The 27,691-nt window shown below is 46.4% G+C and overlaps 2 protein-coding genes across 14 annotated transcripts in view; one reads left to right on the plus strand and one right to left on the minus strand.

Annotated features, from left to right (window-relative positions):
- Positions 1–1,498, minus strand: part of CFAP221 (cilia and flagella associated protein 221) — a 30,310-nt gene extending 28,812 nt beyond the window's left edge. Inside the window, exon 1 of one of the 3 annotated variants that reach the window (XM_068949143.1) lies at positions 1,338–1,498. The gene's annotated coding sequence lies outside the window, so the exon portion shown is untranslated. The remainder of the gene's footprint in view (positions 1–1,337) is intronic. The other 2 variants (XM_009677207.2, XM_068949144.1) reach the window with 2 other exon arrangements.
- A 3,543-nt stretch (positions 1,499–5,041) lies between these two features.
- On the plus strand, positions 5,042–26,177 carry SCTR (secretin receptor). 11 transcript variants are annotated; one of them, XM_009677202.2, is made up of 13 exons: positions 5,042–5,390; positions 9,426–9,552; positions 12,819–12,929; positions 17,096–17,199; positions 17,520–17,617; positions 18,592–18,724; positions 20,751–20,904; positions 20,994–21,054; positions 21,621–21,690; positions 24,183–24,274; positions 24,373–24,511; positions 24,691–24,732; positions 25,788–26,177. In XM_009677202.2, the coding sequence occupies exons 1-13, from the start codon at positions 5,346–5,348 to the stop codon at positions 25,962–25,964; spliced, it is 1,353 nt and encodes a 450-aa protein (XP_009675497.2). In that variant the 5' UTR covers positions 5,042–5,345; the 3' UTR covers positions 25,965–26,177. The 11 variants fall into 11 exon arrangements, with proteins under 11 accessions (XP_009675497.2, XP_009675498.2, XP_068805246.1 ...); XM_009677203.2 differs by having other exon boundaries at positions 5,046–5,390; positions 18,595–18,724; XM_068949145.1 differs by having other exon boundaries at positions 5,046–5,390; positions 18,595–18,724; positions 20,784–20,904.
- The last annotated feature ends 1,514 nt before the right edge of the window (positions 26,178–27,691 follow it).

Consider the following 27,691-nt stretch of genomic DNA (forward strand, 5'->3'; position numbering starts at 1 on the left):
AAGTTGAATCTTCAGTATGAAAACTCAAAACTACTTGTGCTGTGGTTTCCCACTCTCATACAGGCTTCTATGGCCTTAAAAGACCCCAGTCTGAAATAACAGTAGTCAAAAAAGGTTTGAGGGAAGAACGGCAGAGGGAAACATCACAAGGATGCCCAACATAGTTACTGGGGTCAGTTCTGTTCAGGACGGAAGTGACTCACTCCCTCTTCCCCCATCGCATTTTGTGGTCTCATGTCTGGTATCTGTCTGTTTTTGCTTTAGATCTTTCAGGCAGGAGTTGTCAGGTTTCTCAAGCTTATAAAGTGTTGTTTGATTTATGGCCTTGTGTAATACTAAATAATAAATAAGCAAGAAACTTAAAATCATGTGCTATGAATACTGTGGCCTTAATAATTTTTTCTACTCCATGGCTTTACATACAACTTTTCCACATGCAATAGAAAAATCTGTAGGAGGAACTTCATTACTGTGCACAACGGTAACTTTGTCCTGAGGTAGTAACTGAGCCCAACCAAACTTAGACAAACGCATGCTAAAGTAATTATAAACATAAGGCCTACATTCTTTCCACTCATGTTGTTCAACTCTTCTTAACTTTAATTTATAAAACTGCCATCCTCCCTCACTTGGTCAGCATTCCCCATTAGGAATACAAGTTTTGAAAAGCTGGAGACAGCCTTATATTAGCAAAATATTATTTCCAGTGTAATCATATCAGTAATTTAAAATGATGCTACTACCATCATCACTCACCAGCTTTAACAACGCACTGCAGTACTCCGCACTACGAGAGGGCTAATACTGCCTGACTGTTTATGACACCAAGGTCCTGGAATTGCCGACTGACAGGCACACGTTCCTAAGCTTCCCAGGATACCCGGGGCTGTGTTTAGGACTGCATTTTTTGTGCAAAACCATCACTAGGAGAACTTTGCAGCTCTGAAGCCCTAGTTCCATTGAAGGCAACGGCAGAAAACGCCCCAGTTCGCTGAGGTGAGGGTATCACCCTTCCTCTGCCAAGCCGTGAGCTTTCTAATCCCTTTGCGTTTCACAGCTCGTGGCACGCTCCACCACCATGAAGAAGCAAAGGATACGACTGAACGCATGAGACCTACAACAGCACCTACGTGCTTTGTGAGCAGCAGAGAGCACGCTTTCAAGGCCCTCTCTAGTTTAGCCCACGCTAAGAGTGCGCACCTTCCAAACCAGCGCTCGTGCCGGCACAAACCACCCCCCTGACCTCCAGCCCCCAGTGACACAAACCCTTCCGCCCCCATCCACCCCCTCGGGTGCCGCCGAGACGAGCTCTGCCTCCGGCTCGGCCCCGCACTCACCTCAGCGCCGGCCGCGCGCCGCGCGCGGGCCGCGGCCGTTGCCGCCGGTTGCTAGGCGACGGGCAACGGCCCTGGGCTGTACCACTCCCAGCTGGGGGGGGGGATGTGCGGGGGAGAGAGGCTATCCTCAGGCGGCGGTGCTGACAGCCGCCCCCCGCCCCCCCTCCCCGGGGCGGGTGGGGGCGCCCCCCCCGGGCTGCGCCCTGGGCAGTGCCGCGACATGGCGGCGGGGCGGGTGGCTCGTGTGAGGGTGCCTGCGCTGCTCCGGACGGCGGCTGCGGCCCTCACCGTGGCCGGGAGCTCCGGGGAGGGAAGCCTTGGTTAGGAAAGAATTATACCTACAGCCTTTGCAAGGCTGGGGAAACTAGGCTGGTGCACTGGCCCAGCATTTCACACTTCTTTTTCTGCGGGAGATGCAGCTGCTCCCTGTGTGAGATAGAAGACCACCCGTGGGCAGCAGTGTGCTAAATCGCCCTAAGGTGCCTAACCTCCCCGGCGGGCACCTAAAATACTTCCTGCCTGCCAAACCTGTTGTCTCAGAGCGCCTCTTCTGGGTGCACACCTCTTTCTTCTAGCTTCACGTGCGCAGCTATCTGACTTTGGGAAAAGCTTCGCCCGCTGCAGCTATCAGAAGAGGGGAGACCGTGAACCAGCGCTCCCCCAAGTTCACCCCAGCCAGATGAAGAGCCCTGATGAGGGCAGGCAGCAGTTTGTTCGCCACCTGACGAGCCGAGAGCGAGCGAGGGAGGTGGCTGCGAGTCTTTCCTCCCGCAGAAGGAACCTGCTGGAGAGCACTGTCAGGGCGCTGGGCTGCCGGCATCCCCTCCCGGAGGACCCTGGTGGCTTTCCGCAATACTTGCCGTTTTCTGCGTGGCACGTTTTAACGTGGAAAATAGGACTGTTGGTTGCAGAGCCTATGCACAGTGGTCTGCGCCGAAGTTGCTTAGATCCATAGATATACTGATTCTGTGCTCGTGTCTCCAAGAAAAAGGCTGCAGGAACCTGTTAGTGCATGGGAACATAGCAGAGCAAACAGCGTGTTAACGCATTTCTCCTTCCACAGAAACGCGATTCACATGTGTAACTGTCTATTTGCACAGCCATAATTGAGTACAAACCAGAATCTATCTCTGTTTCTGCACCAGAGGAGCTGAATATGATGCACCTCTGGAAAAGCAGTATATAAGGTTTCCTGAAAGGTAGCACAGCAGTGAAAAAAGTAGGTGAAAAGAGGGGATTATCAGTCAGGAAATGTGCAGATTTCCTTGGGATTGTTAGTATAAGTAAAGATTGTGAATTAGGATTTAAATAGGTCATTCTCACTTCGGTTTTATTTTCATATTCCAAATATCAGATGAAAAATACACGGTGTGATTGTCAAACAGCAGTAGAGAGATTGCAAGCAGTTTACTTATTTAGTGAAGGATGGAAAAAATGAATGATTAGACTGAAATACTAATGGAAATTTTAAGTATTAACAAATATTTAACATCAAAGTTGATTGGTGCTTGATAAGTAAAGGTTCCTACAATCAGAGTAATATAACTCAAAGTAATTTCTTTTATTTGCTCCTCAAGTTGCAATTAAAAGTCTTGCATGATTCCATGAATGAATTCCAATGCATCATTTCTGTTTTAGATTACAAAATTGATAGAAATTCCAGATGTGACAAATAAAATGGATATGTTGGGTAGGAATTAGGGTAGATATCCATAGCAAAGTGCATGCTACATTGTTTAATTAAGCAAACTCCTTGTTTTGGCATCTGTGAATTCTTCTTAATAATTCTCTTTAGTTGGCTGCTGCTAATACATTTCCTAATGCACCGTGTCCGTCCCAGTTAGCTAACATCTGTCACATTGTGATTCAAACAATGGTTTTAACAGATGAGAGTGCTCCGCTCTCCAAAACTCCTGGGCAGCCATTGCCTATTTCAGAAAATGCCCCACATTAAGAAGTATATTAAGGAGCAAAGCTCCCTAGAGTCTGTAAATGCAAGCAAGAGTGGTTGCTTTCAGAGGAAGTTGTTACAATATGGATGGAATAATACACTATTCTTTGAGCTCAAGAAAAAGAGAGAATGACTTAGCACCCTAGTGCAATGATGAAGCATTGCCAATGTGGTTTCTTTAGACGACCGTCATCGCATTGTTTGGCTGCCTCTCAGATCCCCTTTTAACAGTTGCTTTAACCCTTTGACCAATTTCAGCCAAACTCTGGAAAAGCAGGAATCTTAAAGAAATGGAAGGTCTTACAAGTTTAGTGTGGATAGGGGCGAGGAAGACTGAAACCTGTGCCTTTGTGAGGGAGTTGTGCTGTGTGAGCTTGGTAGTTTTCTGCTGGGCTTGGCCTGCCAAGTGGGCAGCGAGTGTAGGCAGTCCCGGCAGCCGGACGGCGCGCCTGCAGCTGGGGAACAGGGCACGCCCTGCCTCTTGCCCGTCTCCTGCTCTGGGGACACAGGTAGAAATGAAGGTGCTATGTACAAGAAACAGTATTGCAATTCAGCCGTCCTAGGGGACACACACAGCTGGAGTTACTGGGATGGGAACAGGCATGAAAGAGAGGTCAATGCTCTCTAGGAAACCAGTATTCCTTCGTTATGCTGCTCACTGCTTAATGCAGTGAGTGATTTTCTGTGCACAAATAACAAGCCAGATCTTTTACTCCCATGGTCATTGACTTTACTGTTAGATCTGGAGAGCGCACCCTGGGCAGATGGGGAGAGCAGACCCTGAGTCCTGAGGGAGCTCCTTTCATCACAGTTGACCCATGTCTGGGGTGATAGGCAAAGGTAAATTGGAAAAGATGATAAAAGATATTTCAAGACATTTTACCATACCTGAGGATCACAGCGCTCTGAGGATGGGCACTAGCATACTGCCAAACCTCGGCTCTCTTTTGAGGCTGTGTTCATTATTGGTGTGTGATCTCGATGCTACAGGTAAACTCGGCAAGCAAGGGTTTTGGAGCACTTGCCATGGCAGCTGAGAGCTCACAAGCAGGCTAAGCACACAGCCCCTGTACGAGAGCTTTGCTGTAGAAGAAAACTCTCAAAGATGCAGAGCGTTGTGCTGCCAGGGAAAGGGACTGCTGAAAAACTGCCTATGGGGAACCCCGGAGGGCTCAGATCTACATCCCACCACGAGCTACTGCAGGGATCTGAACGTGATGGCAGCTTGCAAGCTGTCCGGACCAAACGCAGCTGGGCTGTTTCCCTGGATGGTGGATGAGAGGGTGGAGTCCGGGGAGCACTTTGAGTCTTCTCTGGCAGGGGTGGGAAGAGCAGATCCTCTATTTGCCCTTTCTCTGATGGCTCCCCTGACTCCAGTTTGACTTGGGCACCGGCTGCTGCGCTTAGCCCCAACTGGGTGGCAGGTGACGGCGGTGGCCGGCTCTGCTGTGCCGGCTCTGCCAGCCTGCTGATTTGTGGCGCGTGGGGATGCGTGCTCGCTGCGGGGAGGCATGTGCAGAGCTGCCGGGAGCAGCCTGCATCGCATTCCTCAAACCCTGCTGTCCCACAGGGTGCTCCTCCTGGGCTGGGCCCCCCCCCAGCCGCACGCCACCGTCATGCCCATTTTCCCGTAATAAATCACCTCGGCCACGCTGGGGCTGACATCTCACACAGGAGCCCTGCTCGATCCCTTATCGTGGGAGCAGGAGGAGCGATCATTCCCCAGTGACATGCGGCGATAACAGTGACTAATAGCTGAGCTGGGAGCAGCCGACAGCAGGAACATGCTCGGCAGAGGTGCTGTTATTCTTGGTGCAGAGGGGGAGGAGGAGGAGGAGAGCGCAGGGGGCGGACGGGGGGGTCCTGCCACCAGTGATGCTCCTTGGGGCTCTGCAGCTGCAGAGAAACGTTGGCTCAGGATGGTCAAAGCTTGCAAGGAAAAAACACTAGGAGGGAAAGGGATGGAGTGAGCAAACGGAGAGCTCTGCTGGAGAGCATACGCACAGCCCGGTGACCTCTGTGGCGTGAGGGATGAGGGAGACGGACTGTGGCTGACTATGTGGACCATCTGGGTGATCATCTTCTGGATTTCAACCCTCTTGGTAGGTGCTCGGAGCTGTTTCTTGCCGACTGCATGCAATCACAATGTTGCATTAATAAGTGCACCTCTGTTTCCTGAAGTGGTGGCATCTTTTTTTCCCCAAAGATCTATGTATAAGGTGGGAGTCCTTTATTTTATTCTTGCTTCTGCTGCTCCCTGCACTGACTAGCAGGGGCCAGACAGATAGCTAGGTGCTTGGTGCCTCAGTTTCCCCATCTATCTAAAGAGGGCAGTGTCACTAACGTGCCTTTGCAATGCAGCAGGCTGTGGGACTTGATGCCATTTGGAGATTTATGCCAGCAAAGCATCCCCTAAGGGGAAGTGCCCACCACCCCTAATGCCTCGCTTGATTTGGTCTAAAGCAATGGAAAGATGTTTGCCCCACAGATTTTGGTTTCCTTCCTTTGGCTTCATCACTTTCCTGGGAATTTATGCAGTAGGTGGTTCTCTGTCTGCTCCTCCTGGGTTGCAGGCACTCAGACCAGGCGGGAAGGATAGCACAACCTGGACTACGGTCACTAAGTGCTAGTCAGTTTAATTAGATTTTGAAAAGCATATCTAAATTAAGACTTTCAAGAAATATGTCCAGCTTGGGTGTGAGAAGTTGGGAGAGGGTCAAGCGCTGCGCCAATGTAAAGAACCACTGTTCCATTGCAACTAATGGGAAAATCAATGTATTTGTCTTGGCAGGGATTTGGCTCAATCTGAGAAAAACTGATTTCTGCCTAGGCACTTTGATTGCACAATGAGTGCCTTTTGCAAACTTTTTTGCCTTTTCATCAGCTTTCACAATAAAACAGTGCACTAATTTTCCAGTCATTTTGCTTTCTGGTTCTGAGGTATTACTTAATGGGCTCTCTATTTAGATCTCTTTACTCAGGACTGCACTCAGAACACCTCCTTCTCCTTGTTTTTTTCTAGTCCTTAAAAATACCTATTTTGATTATGGCACATGCCTTGGCATCCTTTGTTCTCCATTAAACCCCCACCTTAAAATCAAAGCACCAACCTCCAGATTAAAACGGCGGTGCATTCTGTGCCTGCCAGTTCCATTTATATTAAATATTATAGAGACTCATTCATTTCACAGGTCAAAAAATGTAGCTGGCTGTTGTTATCAGTATTATGAATGGTAGATTTCTATGCATTCGGGACATGTAATTAGTGCAATTCTGCTTGGAATGGGTTTGATATGAGAGAGGCAGGTATCTTTTATTTTCTGTAGCGTTAAGAAGTATTTGGGAAGAGCTGGAGAAACCACATGTGTGGAAGCTGCTTTTCCTCTTTAAGTTCAAGGCACATGCTTGCCCAAAAATGCATTTTTACACAAGAAAGTGGTGGGAAACACACGAGGAAAATAAACCCGTGCGAACGCCCAGTGCACGGGGAGCAGGGAAGATAGAGGCAGGCTGTTTACTGGGAACCACAGACGGAAAACCGGAGCGGGACGGTGCAGCAGTCAGTAGGGCGCGAGGCTATCGGCCAGGGCAGCGGCGCGGGACATCGGCGTTCACGGCAAGCGGCTCCACGGAGCAGCCTGGCCCCGGCTCGTTCCTGGCTCACCCTGCCCGATTCCTGCAAAACCCGGGTTTCCCACCGACAGCCGGAGGCTCCTGCTCTCCCCACGCGTGAAATCTGGCTACCCGCGCGTCTGTCATCAGACAGCGGCGTCGATCTGGTCGGGAGAACAGGGTGAGCATCGGGTAAAACAGCAATTTTAAGGTGTTAGCTACAACAGGTTCCCGTTTGAACAACATGTTTTATTTAAGAAAAAAATGCCATGTCAAATCATCCGGATGGTTGTCACAGCTGAATGTACTAAAACCGGGCAGCCTCGTTCTAGGAGTAAAAAATAACCTAGACTTCTTAAAACGTGCTAAAAGCGAATCGTTCTTGGGACCTACGGTTCTTCAGAGGAAATGGTATCCACAAGATACAGATGCTTCTTTAAGGTGACAAATATTCCTGTTTCTGAGGCCATTATTAATGTGTTTGCTAACATTTATATTTATGTATGGGTAGTATCATCTTGAGCAACCCACGTGTAGTCCAAACCAGTTTTGTCAGCCACTTGAAATGCTCAATTTTCTTGTTTAAAGTATTTTCAATGTAACTTTTAGACAGACATACCACAACAGAAATTTTAGGTCTAACTAACTGTTGCATTTGTATTTGTGAGGTCTGAAAAATGTATTAAATCCCTTTTACTGTCAGTAATCAAATATACAACAACAGAGAGTGATAAACAATACTCATGTTAAAAAAATCTAACAACATTCAGAAATGATCAGATTCAACCTTCAGTTAACAACTGAAATTATTAAATGCAGTTGCATTTCTTTACACATGTTATGCCATTAGGACATTTCTAACTTTTTCAAAGATTTAATGGATGTAATGCATTTAAATCCTGATATAAGAGAGTAGTTTGTTTCACCCAAAGCCTTTGCATATGTGATTCCCCAAAATTCATTGCATTATGCCGAAATGAATGGTTTTTAGTTGATTTATTTCACGATGCACAAAGACAAGGGAGAAAGACGCTGAAAAAATAGAAGAGACCGGTTAGGTGAGGCATGATGCACTGCTGAAAAGATCAAACTTTGTTCAGAAGTGTAAAACGCAGCATACTTCCAGCTGAGGTGAGTGGGACTTTAATCTGATATCTGTTAGGCTAAATTTAATTCATCCTGTTGGGCCCAATTGTAGAAAAGTAATAGTCCTCATTGCAAAGTCCTCAGTGACTATTCTCTCCTAAATCTAATCCGAAAGCGGTTGGCAATTTTACAAGGTTTATTAGGGAGACTCTGCCAGGTTAACTTCTAGACTAAATATATAAAAATTTCTCTCTGATACTTTTTGAATAATACACCCTAATTACTTGCTTTTAATCTTTTATGTGTGGATGTGTGTGTATATGTACATATGTATTCCTTAGTGGGAGTTTATAAAGATTTTTTTTTTTTTGCTAATGAGGGAGAAATTATCTAAGTTACTATGATGGAAACCTGGTAGTATCCAGTGATTGTATTGCCACAAATTATGGAAACTGGCAAAATTGTGGAAGTATTTTTCTCTGCTCGTTAGAGAACAAACATTCTATTACTGTCGGGAATCAGACTCACTGGCTATTCAGCGTTTTTCAGCTCAGGCAAATGCGGATGTTACGTGTGCCTAAAGTAACTGGCAGAGTGTCCCATAGAGATTTAGGGTGACTTTGTCTATTGCTAGAAAGTTGAAATACCCCAGGCACTTGGGGAATGTGTCGTCAGTAAAAACACTGCAAGATTTAGCAGCTGGGACCTTGTCCTACAAATCATTTTGCAATGATTTTTATTGCATGCCATTTAAATGGTCATTAGCTGTTTTGTACAATAATTTTTGTCCAGTTACATATAACAAACTGCGTATTTAATTGCTACATCAGGATCAAGTTAAGACTAGCATTACTCCCCTGCCTTGTGAGGAAGGAGGACGAGGAAAGACACGAATGTGAGAAAATGTGTTTAGGACAAACCCTAGCATCAGTTTTCTTGGAAAAATCTCAGTGATATTCTGCTCTCACGCTGGCCCCTGCAGCTTCCTGCAGACTTTGGTGGTCTGCAACCAGTGGAGATACTTGGGCTGGGTGTGCGTGTAAATGTTATCTTGGAAAATGACTTGCTGGTTTTATGGTTTAGCACTCCTGGAGGTGAATGATTAGTTTGCTATTGCCCTAGGAGACCCCAGCAGGGCCCTGGATGTTTTTGCAGTCTTTTGGAGCAGCTCATGTGCTTGCTCATTTAGCAAGCTAACAGACCCATTTCTCTCTATATAATATCAGCAAAAGGGAGAAGGCAGTAACGCTGCCTGTGCTTGCCTACTACTACTGCAAAAAAAAGATTTCAATTCAGAAAAGTAAGTCTGTTTCAAGGAAATATTGCCCATGCTCGGGTGAGAAGATTGCATGGAGAATGTGAGCATAAGAAAGGCAAAACCTGTGGCAGTGGCGTAAGTTTTAAGAGGCGAAGTGATTCCACTGCGTTACCATTTGCAGATCAGAGCTGTCCCACCTGTCTGCGACCTCCTGAGTGTCCTGAAAAAGGAGGAAGAAAACTGTGCGGAGACGCTCTCCCTGGAGGCAAAGAACAGGACGCCTGAAAATGATGTGCTTACGGCTTCAGGTAAAGGGCAAATGGAGGTGCAAGGTAAAAGCTGGTCTTCGGTGAACTGGGTGGCTTCAAAATCTGACAGCCCCACATGCCTTCCCATAGGAGGCATGCAGCATGCATGCTTCTCTCATTTAGGAGCAGAAAATCAGGTAAGATCTGTTATAAGGCTCCACAAGCAGGATTTTCTCCTTCCTGTGATAGAAAATAATAGAGTTGTATGTGCCTTTTAACTCTCATATGCACCTTCTAATGCAGGTGCTTGACTGCTGTTGTCACCACTGGAGAGAATATGAGAGCAAAAATGGTTCTCCAAATCTTATGAATGGCAGAGGATTTGGAATTCTTGTCATCTTTGACAAAAATATTCTTATAAAGTCAGCCCACTAAGTACAAGTTTACTCAACAAATTTACCTTTTAAATCAGTGAATACCAGCAGCCAACATGTAAATCACACGGCCAAAAGATCCTCGTTGCTTCCTTCTTGCTCTAACTTACTTTCACGTAACAGAGGTCTCTTATTTCAGAGGTTTACGATCCTATAAAGGATCTTTGCTTCGGGAAGGTCTTGTGGTTCCGAGTCCTTAGCATGTAGAGAGCTTCCCTTCCGTAGCTGAGCAAATGCCTTTATGTACCAGGGGTCTCTCTCCCAGAGAGATAACTGGGAGCAAATCTCGAAGCTTGTCCGTGAACTGTCCGTGAACTTGCTTTCGAAGCCTTCCTCTCCAGCAGAGAGTATTGAAGACAGAGACATGTTTCACTATGACCTGACCCAAGGGCAGGACTCAGAGTGAAGATTTTTTGCCTGGTTTCTTAGCATGCCTACTGTTTCTCCTTATCTGTGTTTTATCCCTGTGAGCCTTGCACACTGGATGGGTTGCCACTGCAGGTTGCCAGATATTGCAGAACACAGATCTGTCTCATTATGTGAGCAGTTTGATCATAGGAATAGATCAATATTGTGTGTTTCCTTTTCTGTTGCCCTTCACCAAGGAGGAGAGTGGTTTCAGGCCGCTCTGATCCCATGACACAGCTGCGACGTTGAACTCTGCCTTTCCTCTACGCCAGGGCACCGGAGCTGCATACAAGCTAAACCTCATTGGTGAGGCCAAACACTAGCATTTGCAGGCAGTACCATTTTTCAGATGGTTCCATTTCATCGCAGTCAAATAGCAGCTCCTCAGCCGAGATTTAATCTGGTTTTAACTTGGATCCAAATCTTAAGAATTTCGCCGAGGCCTTTTGTTACTAGAAAGTTTAACATAGGAAGACCCTACCCTCTGTGTCCCTTCCCCCAAATCTATGAAAAAGGTGTTGAAAGTATAATTAAAAGTACAGGGCTTTCCTTGAGAAAGGATTTCCAACCAACGTCAGCGTTGCTCTTTTAGCTCCATAAGTCGAACCGAACACGGCACAGTGACGTGAGCCCAGGACTACGCAGGCAGCAGCCAGCTTTAAGTTGAAAGTGGCCAGAGTGGGGGGAAGAGGCTGGCTAAACCTCTGTCCACCTCTGTAGCTGTACAAACACCTTCCTGCGGCAGCGAAACCCCAGAAGAATAAGCGGGGGCAGGATGCACATCTTTCCACCGCAACGTTATCATTTTGCCAGGGTTTTCTGTGCATTGAGTCTGATTTGGGGGCTTTATGCCAGTGCTGTTGGCATGAAGCTTTGATAAACCAAACACTACAGCAGGGCTAGGCATAAATATCGCCCAAGGTGATGTTTTGTTTGCAGTTAAACTATATTGCTTTGAAATAAATGGTTACTAAGTCAAATAAACAATGGCACAGGGAGGGCACCAGCGTTGAGATACACTGGCTGTGAAAAAGCTCTGCATTTCCAGGCTCGATTGCTGTTGTGCAGGAAAAAATCAATGTATTTCTGGAAATGTAAATATTTTTGTCAGGCTGATGGAGCCTGCTCTTGTGAAGCACAAAGCATACGAGGAGGGTGCTCAGCAGTTCCTCCTCCGGCTTTCAATGAGAGTCCAGGGCATTCAGCACACACCAGGGCTTGGGAGCCTTAGAGGTGTTTCTACGTGGACAGAGGGGCGTCAGCTTCTCTATTAGCACCGCCAAGGCCTAGATTCGTCCACGCCAGCTTCATGTACCTGAGCAAGATGCTGAAGCTGAGCTCACAGTCACGCTGTGCTCTACTGGCCATCGGCACCCTGATGCATCCCTGCAGGTACCACCAGACGGCAAGAAAGACAAGCCAAGAGCTCAATTGCCAAAGCCTCGTTCACCCCCCTGGCTCTAGGAGGGCACTAGAACAAGCGCATTCTTGCCATAAGCAGCCCCTGCACCTAAGTGAGGGAAACTGGGTGATGCTGGGAAGTGAATGGCAGTCCCTGCAGCTGGCAGAGGCCTTGGATGGTAGAATGTGCAATGAGGGCAAATGAACCATAGGTTTGCACCTGAAAAGAGTGCAGCTCTGAGATGGGGCATGCAGCAGAAACATCCCACTTTCAGAACTTTGGCCTTGGAAAGAACAACATTACAGGCAGATTTTGCAGAATATGGAAGTGAATCCATGTTTTCCCATGTTTCCCCCTGGCTGATTTCTATGTTTCCCCCTGTCTCTTCCCTTTATGGTCACAGAAGCTGGAAGAACTCAGCAAAATTTTGCTCTCCTGAAGCAGAAAAGCCATTGACACCCATGGTCAAGCCCAGAGAGCAGCCATTGGCCTTATTCACTCCAGCACAGTCTTGGCGTAATGAAAGAGATGATGAAGCGGAAGAGTACTTACCTCTCTGCCCTTTCTCCAGTATCATTCTGAAACTGTTTAAACTCTTGAACAAGTTGTGTCCTTTTGTATTTACACAAGGATTATATAAGGAAAACACCAGGCTGACTCCAAGTGGAAGCTTTAGAAAGGTTGAAATGTGAGCTAAAACAGCCACATCTGGTTTCTTTCAACTTTACAGGGCTATTAAATAATTACCAAAGGAGACACTGGTAGCCAGGGGCCTGATCAAAGGCCCACCAGAGCCCAAGGTCCTCTTTGTCTGGCTAGTGGAGAGCAGTGGAGTCAAGGGAAAGAACGGAATGGTCCTCGAAACTGTTGGGTCTGGTTTGAAGCAAGCAGGACCTCTTCTCTCCCATCCAGGTCCTAACAGGTCTCAACAAGACCTCTTCTCTCCCATCCAGGTCCCACGAGGTCTCAAAAGGACCTCTTCTCTCCCAGCTAGCTTGCTTTTCAGAATAGTAAGTGTCATTGTTCCCATAGCTCCTTGGTCCTTGGATGATGTTGCATGGTGTTTTATTGTTGCCTCCTAGGCAGATGTGCTGGAATGTGGGATAACATGAGCTGCTGGCCTTCGTCCACAGTGGGACAGACTGTCAATGCTCACTGCCCCAAATTCTTCCAGATGCTGACAGGGAAAAAAGGTAACGCTAAAAGTACACTTTTCTTACCTAGTTGTTTTTTCATTAAATGTGGTATTTACAAAGATGCTGCTGTCAGATCTGAATTCAAAGTGAAATTCTGTCCCCGCTTCTTTTAAAAGACCGATGGCTGCTTCGCAGCTCCATTCACAGCACTAAGATAAATGCAAGAGAGCCTGCAATTAAATTAGCTAGGTGTTTTAAAACTTTATTTTTCTTAGCCGGGCTGAGACAAGTGTGGGAAGTAAGTGCTATCCTGAAAAACAGCTTTTTAGCATAGTTTCTTAGGGAAAAGAGTTTTTTCACTTGGGCTCTGTGTTTCTGTATTTCTGGCTATCTTTCCCCTTCTAATGACTCTTAGAGCCAGTGGTTGATGTCAGAAAAGCTGGACAAGGGGTAAAAGTTCACACAGCATTAAGTTCTTACAATTTTTGGCAAAACACGGGGCCAGGTAGGGGGCAAAGATGCCTTATGTGCCTCCATCAAGAGCAAATCTGCAGTGGGAGTTCATCCTGTTGCTGTGGCAGACTCCATTCAAAGGAGAGGCGCAAATCCGTGGGAAATCATGAAAGTGAAGCGCAAAATGAAGTGCAATTTATTCCTAATGTACTACAATAATCATGAGCTATTAACTAAGAGTTTCTGCCTGCTTTCTGTTAATTTCTATTTTTTAACAATGCTTGAGAAATGTGCTTACATTTCTCTTTAGAGAGTTAATGATTCAAGTCAGAAGAGGGTTCTGCGTTCTTTGGATATAGAACATAGACTAATGAGGCCAGTATTTACAGAAAAGCAGCCAGCTTCTTTTTAGGGAGGGAGGAACAGGAGACAACATATTAGATAGTCTAATAAAGATTAGATAAGTAGGAGGAGAAGTATTTAGAGCTCTTTAAAATCAGGCACGAAGCATTTAGTTTAAAAAATATATTGTGCCAGTGAATATACACACAAACACTGGCTGCCCGTTGAATAATATAATCTGGTGTAAAGATACAGGATAAAATATACAAAGACACAGATCGCTGAGAAAACCATCTGGTTGGCATATACTCGCAAGTCTAGAGCGTAGCGATGCCGGGCCTTAGATGCATAAGCCTGTTGGTTAAACGCGGTCTGTGCTGGTGCAGCCACTAGAGGGACCTGCTCCCTGCCTCTGGCCATCACCAGCAGCCCGCACCCTTGCAAAAACACCATCCGGGGAGGAAAACAGAAATTTGTTCATCCAAAGGTCATAATTAGAAATCCAATGTGCTCTGCATTATCTTGGAGATAGTCTAACAGCTTTAAACTTTAGTTGCCCTCCTTATCGAGAAGCTGAGAGCTGAACTGCTTCCGATAAGCTGTGACCAAAGTGACAACGTTCAAACCAGAAATCCAAGACGTGGTCCGTTGGCATTTACATCGTATTTCAGTCTCTGCATCTGGCATTTTGGGTCAAAGTCAACAATAGTTTCTTCTCATTTTCTCAGTCACATTCTTCTCTGATTTTATACTGTGGCTAGCTTGTGAGTCATAGGTTTAATTACTGCTGCAGTTGCTGCCCCGTTTTAAGCAGTTTGACAGAAGGAAAAACAACGATTTGTTTGCTTGAAAGAAAAGCAAAAGTTTTCTTTCCTTGCCACTTACAAAGGAGATGGGCAGCCACAAATGCCAAAGACCCATATGTTAAGGGAGGCAGATAGCTCTGAGCCCAGCCTCTGGTCTCCTGGCTGTTGTGCTCTGTGCTGAAATCTATACTACCGTTTGCAGCCCAGACTACCTGCCCCTTCCCACATAATAGCCCGTAGAAACAAAATAAGCTGGACCCATATTGGTCTGAACATTGCTGAAGTTCAGACCCAGACCTGCCTCAGGTGTGAAATGAAGAAAGGTGTGATGGCTGCGGGGATGAGGAGGCCACCTCCGATGGCCCCAGTCCCACTGCCGTCGAGCGTCCCCCGTGCCTGGGCAGCTCTGAAGGCCTCCAGGGCACTCACAAACACTGAGCATTGGCTGCTGGATGGGCTGTAGGCCCTGAAGCTACTCCAAGCAGAGCGTGTCGTGGGTTTCCCCAGCATGTATGTCGGCTGTAGTGACTAGCACTGTTAAAACCGTGCTCGTGCCCATGAGTGCAGTACGCCGTGCAATCTCCTGTGCTTTGCCTGTAATGAGGTCACAGGCACGCACCAACACACAACTTCACCTCTTCTCCCTTATCTTCTCTGGTCCTCTTTGACACACTTAGACAAATAGCAGTTACAGGCATGTTTACAAGCCCTGCACTCTGCTCTAAGTGTATCTTTGGCTGAGGCTGAAGCAGAGGATTTGCCACCATACCACTCCCTGCTGGGTGCCGGGCAGGCTGGGGAAGGGGAAACGGTGGGACAGCTGTGTCACTTCCTTGTGTTATTGCTGTGCTGCAGCAGGGTAGAGAAAACACGACTTGAAAAACAAGCCTGGCCCTTCCAAGGATGCTAAGCTGGAACAGGATGTTCATAAAAGCGTCAGAAAAATAGTCTGACACTGGCACACCCAGAGCTCGTCCTCCTTGGAGATTGCAGCGTGTTTGTTGTGCCTTGCCTTTTTTCAGAGGTGAGTCCAAATCAAGTGCAGACGTGCTGTCAGGTCACCAGAACTAGTCCAGAGATAGCAGGAGACCTGACTCCATCCTGACAGTCCCAGCAGGGCTTCAAAGAGCATAAACCAGTGCTGAACGCGTCCCTGCGTATGCATCTCTCTCTGGTCCCTCAGCACCGCGGGGATTATTTGCAGAAACAGGATGCCCCAGAGTCTCTGCGTTTGCAGCTGAATATGCAGGCAAAGACAGATTTTTCCTTGCGGTGCTTTCTGTCAAGGCTTCAGGTTAGGGCTGCTGATTTCTGGTCCTCTCCAAGTCCTCTCTAGTATTGCCATTACTGCAGCAGAGCCAGGATTTCACTCTGTATTTCCAAAGGGTGACTCCTACCTGACAGACATATGTGATTAGGACAGTAGGCAGTGGGTTTATTTCTTGGCAAAAGGTTATCTTCTCTTCCCCCATAACCTCTAAGCCAGTGAGGGTGATTTTCTCCCAGACAGACTGTAAGTTGTCTTTACTGTTAATGCCTAACATGAATGTGAGCATGTTCAAACCTGTCATATTTAACCATGAGCAACTTGGCGGGGATCCAACTCATTCAGCTTTAGGGGACTAAAAGTCAGACATCTCGGGGTGAGCTGAGGCCCCCTCATATCACACAGAGAGAAGTGAGTTGCACAAACTGCCCTCTGCAGATGTCTGTCTTAAAACGAGATGAATTCTGCAAATCACAAATCACAGAATAGTGGAGGTTGGCAGGGACCTCTGGAGAGCACCTAGTCCAACCTGCCTGCTCAAGCAGGCTCACGTAGAGCGCATTGCCCAGCTGACTGTGTCCAGGCGGCTTTTGAATATCTCCAGGGAGGGAGATATGCCTCTTCCTCTCCACTGACCAGAAAGACGACGATGAGGGATCCACTTTACCCAAGAATTTACCTTTTGGAAGTCTCACCTAAGTGAGGTGAATCTCATGTTAACCTTTAATTTGCAAATGAGCAAGGAAATCAATAGCAGAAGATGCTGCCCAGACCTGGCTGTGGACACCAGACTTTTAGTTTTCCATTTAAATTGCTCCAAAAAGTTGTACTTTAAAAAAAAAAAAAGCGCTGAGAAATTATTCAGTGATGGCAAAGTGCCTGCACGCTGGCTGCTGACCAGCTAACCATTTGTGTTATCTTCAGACTATGACAAACCACAGTACAGATATCTGGAGGGGGCGGGAAGGGGATATTCAAGAAAGTATCAGGTTTGCCTAGAGTAGGAATCTGTGATTCACTGAGTCATATGTTTGCTGATCTTGGAGTACTGGCCAAGAAACACCAGATGTACCAAACAGCGTTATTTGTGTTGCAATTAATAAAAACACATCCATCACAGTCATCCCTGAGTTGGCAAACAATAGTATGACCTGCATAAGTACACTGGGCAAATATCAACATAATTAACTCTGCTGCATTTCACTTCCAGCTACAAGGCGTGCGTTGCCTGGGGGGACATACTCCCTTTGCTCCTGCAACATTCCCCCCCCCCCTCCCCCGGGAGAAAAAAGATGCAACTGGAAAACTGGAAAGAATTACCCCTGGTTTTGTCCTTTTTTGTTGTCACCATGCAGGTTTTGTTTACCGAAACTGTACTAGTGAGGGTTGGTCAGCCCCATATCCAAGACCCGATATCGCCTGTGGCTACAACGTAGATGACACTGCCAACGAGGCAAGAGTGAGTCTGAGTGCCTGTGACCTGACCACAGATTCTTGCTCCGGGGCCCTGAGGGGAGGGATGTTTTCAAACTGTTAAAGAAAGACTGAATAGCATCATGATTGAAGGAGGAGAACTCAGCTGGGGTTGTGGGTATGGGTGCCCTTCAGCATAAATGCTTCCTCCAAGTTGTCGGAAGGGGTTGCTCCAGGACAAAAGCAAAGTAGCTGTTTTTACAAGAAAATCCATTTATAAAATAGTAAGGAGCACCTTTCTCTTGATATGGGCTGATTTCTACTAGATAGCCAGAGATAAAGATGTGAATGTATGTTCTTCTGCAGCGTTCCTATTTCATGACTCTGAAGACCATGTACACGGTTGGATACTGCACCTCCCTTGTGACACTGTCAGTAGCCTTAGTGATCCTGGCCTCTTTCAGGTGAGGAAAAGCAAGCATCATCTTTGATTTGCACTTGTCAGGGCCTCTGATCACTCCTGGCTGACCCAGTTGACTTTCTGGATGGAAATGGAAGTATTTCTGAAAAGCTTCAAAGAAATCAATGATGGAAATCATCTCTGAACCTGCCTCCCAGCAAATGGCAGAGCTGTTCCTCATATTGTGCTCTCCTGTGCTTTACAAAATCTAGTTGAACGTATTTCAGAGTGGAGTTTGCATGACCTCCCTGCTGAGATTTTTCCCTCATTTCATTGCCCCTGTGGGCAGAATGTCTCTCTCCACGCCACTGCTCTTTTCCCCACTTTGAACTGTGGCTAAAACTGCTCTGAGTGCCACTCCATTGGCTTCTGTGAAGATGTTGCAGGTTTATAGCAGTGTGATTGAAAGTAGACTTAGCACCATGCGCCCTTAAAACCTGGGATTTGCACTCGACTGCTTATTCAGTGAGATGATTTTCCCTTGTAGTGAATATCAAGGAAGCACCTACACTCAGAGGAACCCCAGCTACTTCGCAAACTAGTCTTGAAGCTGGAAGTCCTCCAGACCCAGATCATTTGGGGGATTTAATACAGAAAATGTTACAGGCATAAGTATACTGTGCAAATGAACCAAATAAATTCATCCAGATCTGGACAAATGGCAGCTGCTTGGCTTCATGATGCTTCAGAACTGAAGCTAGACCAAGCACATCAGTGTGAAATCTCAACTGTTCTGGTAACGTTTTGGGTTTTGTTAGTACCTGAGTGGAGCAGATGTGACTTTAGCTTTTTATGGTCTTCTCTAGGGCATCCATATTTGGAAATGAATTACTTGTCCTCTTATAGGCAGGAAAACTGAATGGTCTTAATGTGTCAGTTCGACTTTAGTAAGCTTTGAGACCTGATGTTTACAGCAGCAAGCTGTCCGCTTTTTCTAGAAATGTAACTTCATAGGATCTCTCTCTCTTCTTGGCACAGAAGACTTCACTGTACAAGGAACTACATCCACATGCATCTGTTCACGTCGTTCATCCTGCGAGCCTCGTCAAACTTCATCAAGGACATCGTTCTGTTTTCCTCTGAAGACACGAATTACTGCGGGGCATACACGGTAATCCTCTCCGTTCCAGCTGCCTCTGCACCTCACTGTTCCAGCAAGATTCGAGCAGAGGTTACTGTGCAGGGAAGGAAACCTCCACGCTAGCTCTCTGTTAGACATAGTGGGTTACAGGAGAGGAAAGGTATGCCCTGTCCCTTCCCTGGCACTTGACCCTGCACATTGCTTGGTCCAGGCTGATCTTTCACATGCTTGGGTCAGGCCTGGGTTTTGGAGCTCCTCTCCCAAGCGGTCAGAAGGGCTCAGTAACTGACACTGGCTCCCTGTGGTCAAGGGCTGTTTGAGCTCAGCCAGGACGTCACCCTCTGTCATGCAAATTGAAGTGTTGGAGATTTCCCTGTTGGTGTGGGAGAGGGGTCCTGTGGATGAGAGAGGTGTGAGGAAGCGAAAGCAGCCCTGCCTGGAGCAACCCAGACACGCAGAAACCCAGGTGCAGATCCTCCCCAGATGTAGATGCCTGTGTGCAGGTATCTAGCTTCCCCTTACAATCATCGGAGCAGAGAGGGCATCCAGTTCAGTCTACAGTGGACATCTACTTGACACCAACTTGAGTGCATTGACCAGCAATCCACAGAAGGCAGCGGGAGTCCAGCACCTTGACACAGAAGAACCTAAATGTGGGTGTTTTGATCTGGATGTTGAATCTTCTCTGTCATGGGTCTTCACTTCCGCAGCTCCCATCCCAACCCTGCGTTACTGCCCACCACTTCCAGAGGGAGTGATGCACATCTCCCACACTCATCCAGCCTCCCTCCACAGATCTGCCACGCACAGGGGAGCCAAAGCCCCTGCCAGCCCCACAGGGCTGCCGGCTCCTCCCCACGGGCTGAGGCCGAGTGGGGCAAGTTGTGGTAGTCATTACACTGTCACATCAGTCATGCACAAACCAGACTCAGGCGCCACTGCAAGGGGACAAGGTATGAGCCAGGCAGCCACCAGCCTCTTCCCACCTTTGCCTTTTCTTCCTGCTAGCGTTGCATCTGCAAGGATTTTCTGCCTTTGCCCAGGCTTTCCTTGCATCCGGCAGCCTGAGCAGCTTGGATATTTCTGTGAATGCAGGATACATCAGTGGAGCGGAGATTCTTATATGGCTGCTAGATCACGATAGATAGGGCTGGCAGGGAAACTCCAGCAACACGCTAAATACTGCTGACATGCTGTAATTTGAGAGCTGATAGTAAGATACGGGTTCACGCCCACAAAGCCTGGCAAAGGAGCCTCCCAGATGTTGAAGTGTTTTTTTCCTTTTATTTTTTATTGGTGCTAAAATACCTTGAAAATGTTAGGGAGGGGACTGGAAGCCATGTTCCGTGTTCTAAAACAAAAGATAACAATTCCGCAGGGAGGAAAACACAAAACAGAAAAGGGTTCTTTTACCCCAGTTTTGCTGATGCTTTGTAACTGAACGAGAAGTTTCGAGCAAATTATGATTGTGTTTTTATCAACCATTCTTCTTAGAAAAAAGGTCTGAGAAATACATTTCACATGCTTTACTAAGTTTATATTAATGCTACTGACACTAATAAGGCGGTGATAGTAAAACTCTTCTAAGTGAGAGAGTAACCCATAGGTCCATGACACATTCAGTTCTTGTTAGGGAAACAGCTGATTAATGTACTCACCTGTGCCAGCTCTGGTACCCGCCTTTGGTATCTATATGGTGACCACTGGTGTACTGTTAGGCACCTCACCATCTTCAGTGTATTTACCCTTGGAGTGCTCTCAGCTATGTGGTACAATATAGGAAGTCAGCTGAGGCAAAAAGACAGAGGAAGGAATCAAATCTTTTTACCTATATGTCTTTGAGGGCCCAGTTCCATATAATATGATCCAGACACTCAATCTGTGACTAAATCCAGGGTAGTTCTGCAGCTATTAGATCAACCATGCTTTCTTGTCACCAGCTTAGTCCCTCAAATGCCATAAAATCTCTATTTGCCAAGACCTATTGACCAGCTCTCTCTCTGTTAGAAAATAGATGGAAACAGAAGCACAAGCTAATTCTACTCTGTTTCCTCAGGCTGGATGTAAACTCACGATGGTCTTCTTTCAGTATTGCATCATGGCTAACTACAGCTGGCTTCTTGTGGAGGGACTGTACCTCCACGCTCTCCTGGTCATTTCTTTCTTCTCAGAAAGGAAGTTCCTCTGGTGGTTCATCGCCCTCGGATGGGGTATGATGGTCTCCTTTCAGTAAGAATAATTGTTTAACTGTGCTTTTGGGAAGGATTTATGGAACAGTAACTAGCTTTTCCAACTGTAGGTACCCCAACCGTGTTTGTAGCAGCATGGGCCATGGCTAGGCAACTCTATGAAAATATTGGGTAAGTTGATTGGATGAGGTTGAGCTCCACGCAGGAGCACGCAGCCTCCACGTGTGGGCTGCTCTGTGGGTTTCGTGCTCATTTATAACCACTGGTTGCCAAGCAAACCGAACACCATCTAACTGTGGTGCAAGCCTGGATCCCAGCATGGGCAGCTCTCCGTGCTGGTGGGGAACACTGGTCCAGCTGGCCAAACGGATGAAGAATCTCAAATCCCTGTAGTGTTTTCACAGGTGGGAGATGGCCTCCAAGTAAGAAATCAGCCTATGACTGTTTCAACATCTGTATTTGACTTCATGATCAGTGAAACTTTGTTCCTTTCACCCCTCCCTTCCAAAATTTTGAGAACTGGTTGTATTTTAAGGGCAGAATACACTTCTGTCCGGTGCAGGTTGACAGTTTGCTTTCATAGTTTTCTTGAAATGTTGTGCCAGCTAAGTGGGAGCAGGCAATTGATTTTGTAAAAGAGGGAATAGGGTTCTGTCTGAAGTGCAAAACAGAGTAAACCTTTTGAAAAGATCCCAGTGTTTTGATAACTGAATGCACCTTCTCTTCTATTTTTACAGGTGTTGGGACATTAACACTCATGCCAGTACCTGGTGGATCATTAGAGGCCCTGTAGTTTTGTCTATTTTTGTAAGTCTTTTCTGGGATAAGCACATTCAAACTGTATTTTCAAATATGGCGAAGGCAGAGATCATCTACTCAACATGCCTTAGAAGTGTGTTAATGAAGTGATCTTAGCCCGAGCTGGTATGACACACAAATTACTGCTTAAGCAACTTTTGCTCAGCAGGATTTAGTAAGTAATGCCCCGGGACTAAGTTCACAAGGAAAGCTAGAGCGTCCTCCCAAGAAGCAAGAGCTCTTAGAAGATCAGGTTTCCACATCCTGTTGATTTCATAGGAACGGAGCTGGCCTGTGGAAGCTTGTTTTGGACTGCTTCAAGGAAGGCTCCGGAGGAGAAAGAAATGGCTGCAGGTTTCAGTATTTCATACAATAGCCTTTGTGTCTCCCGGTCACTGCCCCTCTTGGCAAAGCCAAAACCAACTTGCCTTACAAGACCATTAGTTATTGTTTGCAGAACTGAAAGCAGCTCGGGTCCTTCAAGCCTCGTGTATGAGTGGACTGCAATTATGCTATTAAGGCATTGTTCACTGAAATGAGTCGTAGGCAGGGAAATTCAGAGTAAACCTCCCCAACACAAGGCAGTAATGATGTAAAGAATAGTTCGGTACAAATAATACTCAACCCCTATGGTTTGAGCTTTTGTTGTTGCTCACCTTTATAGCCTTAGATAGGAAGAGGCTGAAGCCTCTCCCTGGTGACAGTTGTTTTGCCCAGATGTGATGCTCTAGGGTAGACCTCTCCGCAATGATTCATCCGAAGCCCTGGTACAGAGACATGCGACGTGCTAGTTACACTTGAGTAACCCGCTGACACCCCCAGCGAGAACACGCAAGAGTTCATTGAGGTTTTCTTGTTGCCAGTAGGATCCATTGTATTTGCAAAATACAAATTACAACTGTCGTGCTCTCTTGGTAACCCAAACAGCAGAGATGTTGGGTTGAAGTTCTGCACCCATTTATCACCATGCAGACCTTCATCCCCCCACCCCAGAGATAAGCACAAGACAATCACGCAAGTGATTCAGAATCAACCCTAATGGGATCATAGCATTTATTTCTTTTAATGAAACAACCCTTACACTCCAGGAGCCAGCCAGCAACACTTAAATTTCAGCCAGACCTAGAAGTTCTGCAAGACGAAAAGCACAATCTTAAATCATCTTTTGAGGACCTCCCGCTGTCCCTTTCTAAATTTCCACAAAATACTGATCACATCTAGCCTAACTACTCAAGGCAGGAGCAGGCTGCATGATTCTGCCTCTTTTGCCAAAAAAGGCTCTTCTCAAGCCCATCCCCACAAAGACAAACAAACAGTTAAACCTGCAGAATTCAGATCTAATCTCTTTATTTCTCACAGCACGTAGTCCTTAGCAGTTCAAAGGGCGGAAAATGCACACTGATAAACTCATTTGTGCTCTTGGACTAACCTTCCCCACTGTTGTGCCTACCGGCAATTCGTCCCGGCAGGAATCCCACCCTCCCTCCTTCCCAAGAGTTTTCTTCAGCGGCAAAACACCCAGCGCTGCCACCACTGGTCATGCCTGACCTAGTGGGTTAAAAACCCCAGAATCCTCAAACCTGAACCTCCTTCCCTCAAAAAAAAAAAAAGAAATATTTACTGTACTTCCTTCGTGTTCCCCTCCAGACTCACTTGGCTTAGGGAAACCCATGGCTTTGGCGTCCTTCTCCGATATGCACGCTCCTGCAACTAAGCATTTGCACGGTCGCGGTGGCATTGCCAAACATAATCAAAGAAGGGTTACAAGCCGACGTGGCCCAGGCCCTTTCGAAAGGCTGTGCAGGTGTGCAGTTCAGTGTCTCTTCCTCGGCGCTCGAGCCGCTTTAGTGAGAAGGGTGCTCGCAGCCTGGCTCCAAATGCTCCTGCTCTTTGCCTGGGGGGGTCAAATGAGCAGAAACAGCTATTGCCTCACCTTCTCCTAACCAAGAAGCAGATCAGCATTTTTATCCGGTTTCCAACTTCCGAGAGAGGGAAAACAGAAAAGGAAGAACTATTTAAACCCTCATCCCTCGCCATTTTTAACTACTTAGACTTCATCCAGCAGCACACTGTTTCTTTCAACAGGGAACGAACAGTATTTGCAATCTCTGTCAGCAAGAGGTAGCTCTGGTGCCTTCTCCTTTGCTGGCAACCCATCACACCGGGGCACATGCTGGGTGCGGAGGATACCTGCAGACAAGAGCTAGGACTGATTTTCCTGGTGCTTCTGGTCTCTCTCTTCTCTGGTGATTTGCCCCGATCATAAGTCCTGACAACTACTTAGTTGCTGCCAGATCCCCATCAGCTGCAACCCCAAAACTGGAGGGTCTCGTAACAAGGTTTGCAGCCTGGTGCAGGAGAGCAGCCCCTGCCCGAGCCCACAGCAGCCGGCGCGTTGCTGGCACCAGCTGCCTCCGCTGCTACCTGCCAGCTACACATACAGTTACTCTTCCTTTTGGTTTCTGCTTTTTTTTCCCCCTTTCCTTTCTTTTATTTTTCAGATTAATTTCATTCTTTTCATCAACATTTTAAGAATTTTGATGAGGAAGCTCAGCTCACCTGAAGGAAGGAGCGGTGATTTCAACCAGTACAAGTACGTCCTTTGCACCGCGACTTTATATAAGGTGAACTCATCTTCTTAATTCCTCTTGCCCGTTGTACAGCGGCTTTTCCCTGTCTTTCCTTTCACAGGCGACTGGCAAAGTCAACACTCCTCCTCATCCCGCTCTTTGGGGTTCACTACATCATCTTTGCTTTTTTTCCTGAAGATGCAAGTAGTGGCACAATGGAAATTCAGCTGTTTTTTGAATTAGCTCTTGGATCATTCCAGGTAACATTTGACACAGTACTCTTTTCTTAAAATAAGAAAAAGAGGCACGGCATACATAGACCACACAACAAAGCTACAATGGCAAAAATAAGCTGTTCAATCTCCTTTGCAATGTCTCATCTTAATTTAAAAACCAGAATTGCAATTCTAAATCTGACTTTTTTTTTTTAATCTTGTAGGGTTTTGTTGTAGCTGTACTTTATTGTTTTCTTAATGGTGAGGTGAGTTTTGTGTATTGAACATGTTCTTGTATTGCTCAAGCATGCTTCAGTAATCCGTGAATGTTCTCCATTCGAATACCCTGTGCTCTCCAACAAATCACCCTGTGTTTTATCTGTCAGTTTTCTCCCCAGCTACCTAACATCACTCCAGAAATTCCTCCTAGACCTGGCAAACCTAAGTAATTGGTTGCCAAGTGCAGACTTCGCCTCTCAACTATTTCAGCCCTCCGCTCCATCAGATAGCATTATTTCTCTCTGGGCATGGGGAGTGGAAGTAGCATCCTGCACGCAGTCACACTGAAAATCAGAGTCAGATTCTGACGTATGATGCTATTAGCTCTCATCCCATGTCTGTTTTCTCTGATCCTTAGAAGGGAATTTATCAAAAGCTGTTTTGAGTCCAAGTTCATTGGGACTCATCGTGTAAATCTTTGGGACAGGGTCCGTTTCCATGCTCGTCGTATGATTACTCGCTCTCCTAGACTCCTAGGCTAGAAGCTGCATACTGAAACGCTACTGTTAGAGGTGAGGGGAAAGGTTTTCCAGTCCTGTGAGACCCTGAGATCTTTTGGAAGAAAAAAATTGTCAGTGCCTAAGGTTGGAAGAAAAGGTTACTTTGAAATGGATGTCGGTTTGAAAGAGTCTGCATGATGCTTGAACTTATCAAAAGAGGGTTTCAAAAAAAGTTGTTTTGAACAGAAAATCTGTATTTTTGTAATTGTCAGAACGTCCTATATTTATAAATAAAATAAAAACCCTGGAAAAATCTACACTAGGCACTTACAAAGGCCAGCTAGTTTCCGTGAGCAGTTTCAACCTCAGTTAAACCTTTCTAATAGAAAAACACGTCAACTGAAAACTGTGTAGCAACAACAATATCACTAAAAGTGACAAGACCCAGGTCCTACCCCAACCCCTCAGACCAGGGGTTAAGTAAATAAAGCCAAACTTTGGCAAAGGTAACCGCCTCTCCTCTTCCTGTTGTACTGCTCTCTGCGTTGCAGGGCTCCAAGATCAACTAGCTGAGCTAAGTATTTTGTGACCTTTCTACCCAGGTTCAGCTGGAAGTGCAGCGAAAATGGAGGCAGTGGCATCTGAGCAAACACTTGCGTCAGCATCTCAGCACCTCAGCTAGCAACGGAGGAAGTGGCTTAACTCAAGTGGTGCAGACAGCAAAGTCCAGCCCACCAGAGCACAGGAGACCAACCATCCAAAAATCAAGCGTGCTTTAGCGGACGCCGTACGCTTGGAGGATACCTCCATCCTCTGATGCGCGTGGTTAAGTCCCGTGGACTGCGCTGGGACTCTTGTGTGTATATCCGAAAGCAGAACTTGGCTGGAGATCAGCTGCTCTTGAAGCACATCTGTTCATCTGTATCCTGTGCAGCACCAGAGTTATTTTGCAAAGAAAAGTGGGCCAAAACATTTTGCTCTTCTTTGGGTTTCTGGCCGCAGTCATTTGTGTTTCTTTCCACACCAATATTTTAAAGCTGCTATTTCTACCTTAGATGTAGCCTTTCATCTTTCATGCAGCTCCCTTCCAGCTCGTTTCAGGCTAAGCCAGGCGTGTGATTTTTTTAGGTGTTTTGTATTTCTCCTGTTGAAGCTGGGAGGATATTCAGCTTTGCAAGATGAAGGTTACGTGCCAAACTTTAACGCAGCCCATAGGCTTGAAAAGCACAATTAATTCATCCCTAAAATTTACTGGGATTCAAAATGTTGCTGCTGTGGCAGTGGACATTGAGAACAATTAGGCACGGCTGAGCTCCTTCCTCTCCTATCGCGTATTCGTTGCTCGGGTTTGCAGCGAGCAGGGGCAGCGGCAAGCTCAGAAAGTTTTCTTCCCTCGCCTGCTCTAGCAGCGGAGACCTCAGAAATAACAGGAATTTGGATTCATATCAGTTTTTGAAACTGTAAAAGAGCTATTATAGCAAATTCCCAAGGTGGCCGAGAAAACTTTGGTAAGACCACGCTTTACTGTTTTGTCTGTACTTCTGGGATTTGCCCAGCTAGTCTCTGGAGGGAAGCAGTGAAAGCCCTTGGGACATTTAGAACGGAATTGAACTGGGCAATAGAAAGTGTCTTGTGAAAAACAACACCAGATGGGCAGGCAAAAATTTATCTCGAGTCTGCAGTCATACAAACCTGACAAAATCTGCCAGACTACGTGGTAGTACGCTGTCACAAGGTATTTGACCTTCTACTGCAGCTTTATGTTTTTAAGGGTAAGATTGTTAGGGAAATTCTCTGGGTTTGAGTCAGAAAGGAATAAACAAATTCAGACAGCAAAAGCGAGCAAATCTAGTATTTGATTTTTTAATCTTCATTTCCCCAGTTGAGGCAACGCTTGCCTGGCTTTCTTGATGACTGAACAGAAAGAGAGCGGGCATTTCTCACACTTTTCCCTCCTGCAGCCCCATAAAGCACTGGCAGAGCCAGCACGCTCCCGCAGACCCGCGCGTTCCCCCGCTGTTGCCAAAACTGCTCTCACACGCCCTTATTTACACCAAATCCTCATGGCAGGCGTCCATCATTTTACCACAGGCAAAACATGCCGAGAAATTTAAAGGGTGCCTTCCAAGTTTAATCACCTGCCCAGAAGCAGATGTTGACTGCTGTGATTAGCTGAGTTTTAAACTGCGAGTTTAAGGACAGGAAAAAGATATATACGTTTTTTCCCCGTCACACGTTCCCTCAAGTCTGGATAAAACCCCCCTTGCGCCTTGCTAACTTACTCAAAACAAGCAGATCCTCCCAGCTTCTGAGGGATTCGCTCGGGCCCAGTGTGTTTAGCAAGTCAGATACTTCCAAAACAGACACGATCGTTAGCCTAATTTTCTCTCTGGCCTATGAAAGCTAAATTAAGACCAACGAGAGCAGGGAAACAGCACGCATGCTCCCTGCCTGGGAATTAAACATTTATCAGTTAAGCCAGAGCAGCTGTTTGTTTTAAACACGA

Source organism: Struthio camelus, chromosome 6 (assembly GCF_040807025.1).
Source record: "Struthio camelus isolate bStrCam1 chromosome 6, bStrCam1.hap1, whole genome shotgun sequence".
Taxonomy (NCBI): domain Eukaryota; kingdom Metazoa; phylum Chordata; class Aves; order Struthioniformes; family Struthionidae; genus Struthio; species Struthio camelus.

Excerpts from the sequence above, each read along its gene's own strand:
- SCTR (XM_009677202.2), top strand. The coding sequence starts at position 5,346 with ATGTGGACCATCTGGGTGATCATCTTCTGGATTTCAACCCTCTTG. Across the intron at positions 5,391-9,425 it reads TCTGGATTTCAACCCTCTTG|ATCAGAGCTGTCCCACCTGT; the intron begins GTAGGTGCTCGG and ends TACCATTTGCAG. Across the intron at positions 24,512-24,690 it reads TAGCTCTTGGATCATTCCAG|GGTTTTGTTGTAGCTGTACT; the intron begins GTAACATTTGAC and ends TTAATCTTGTAG.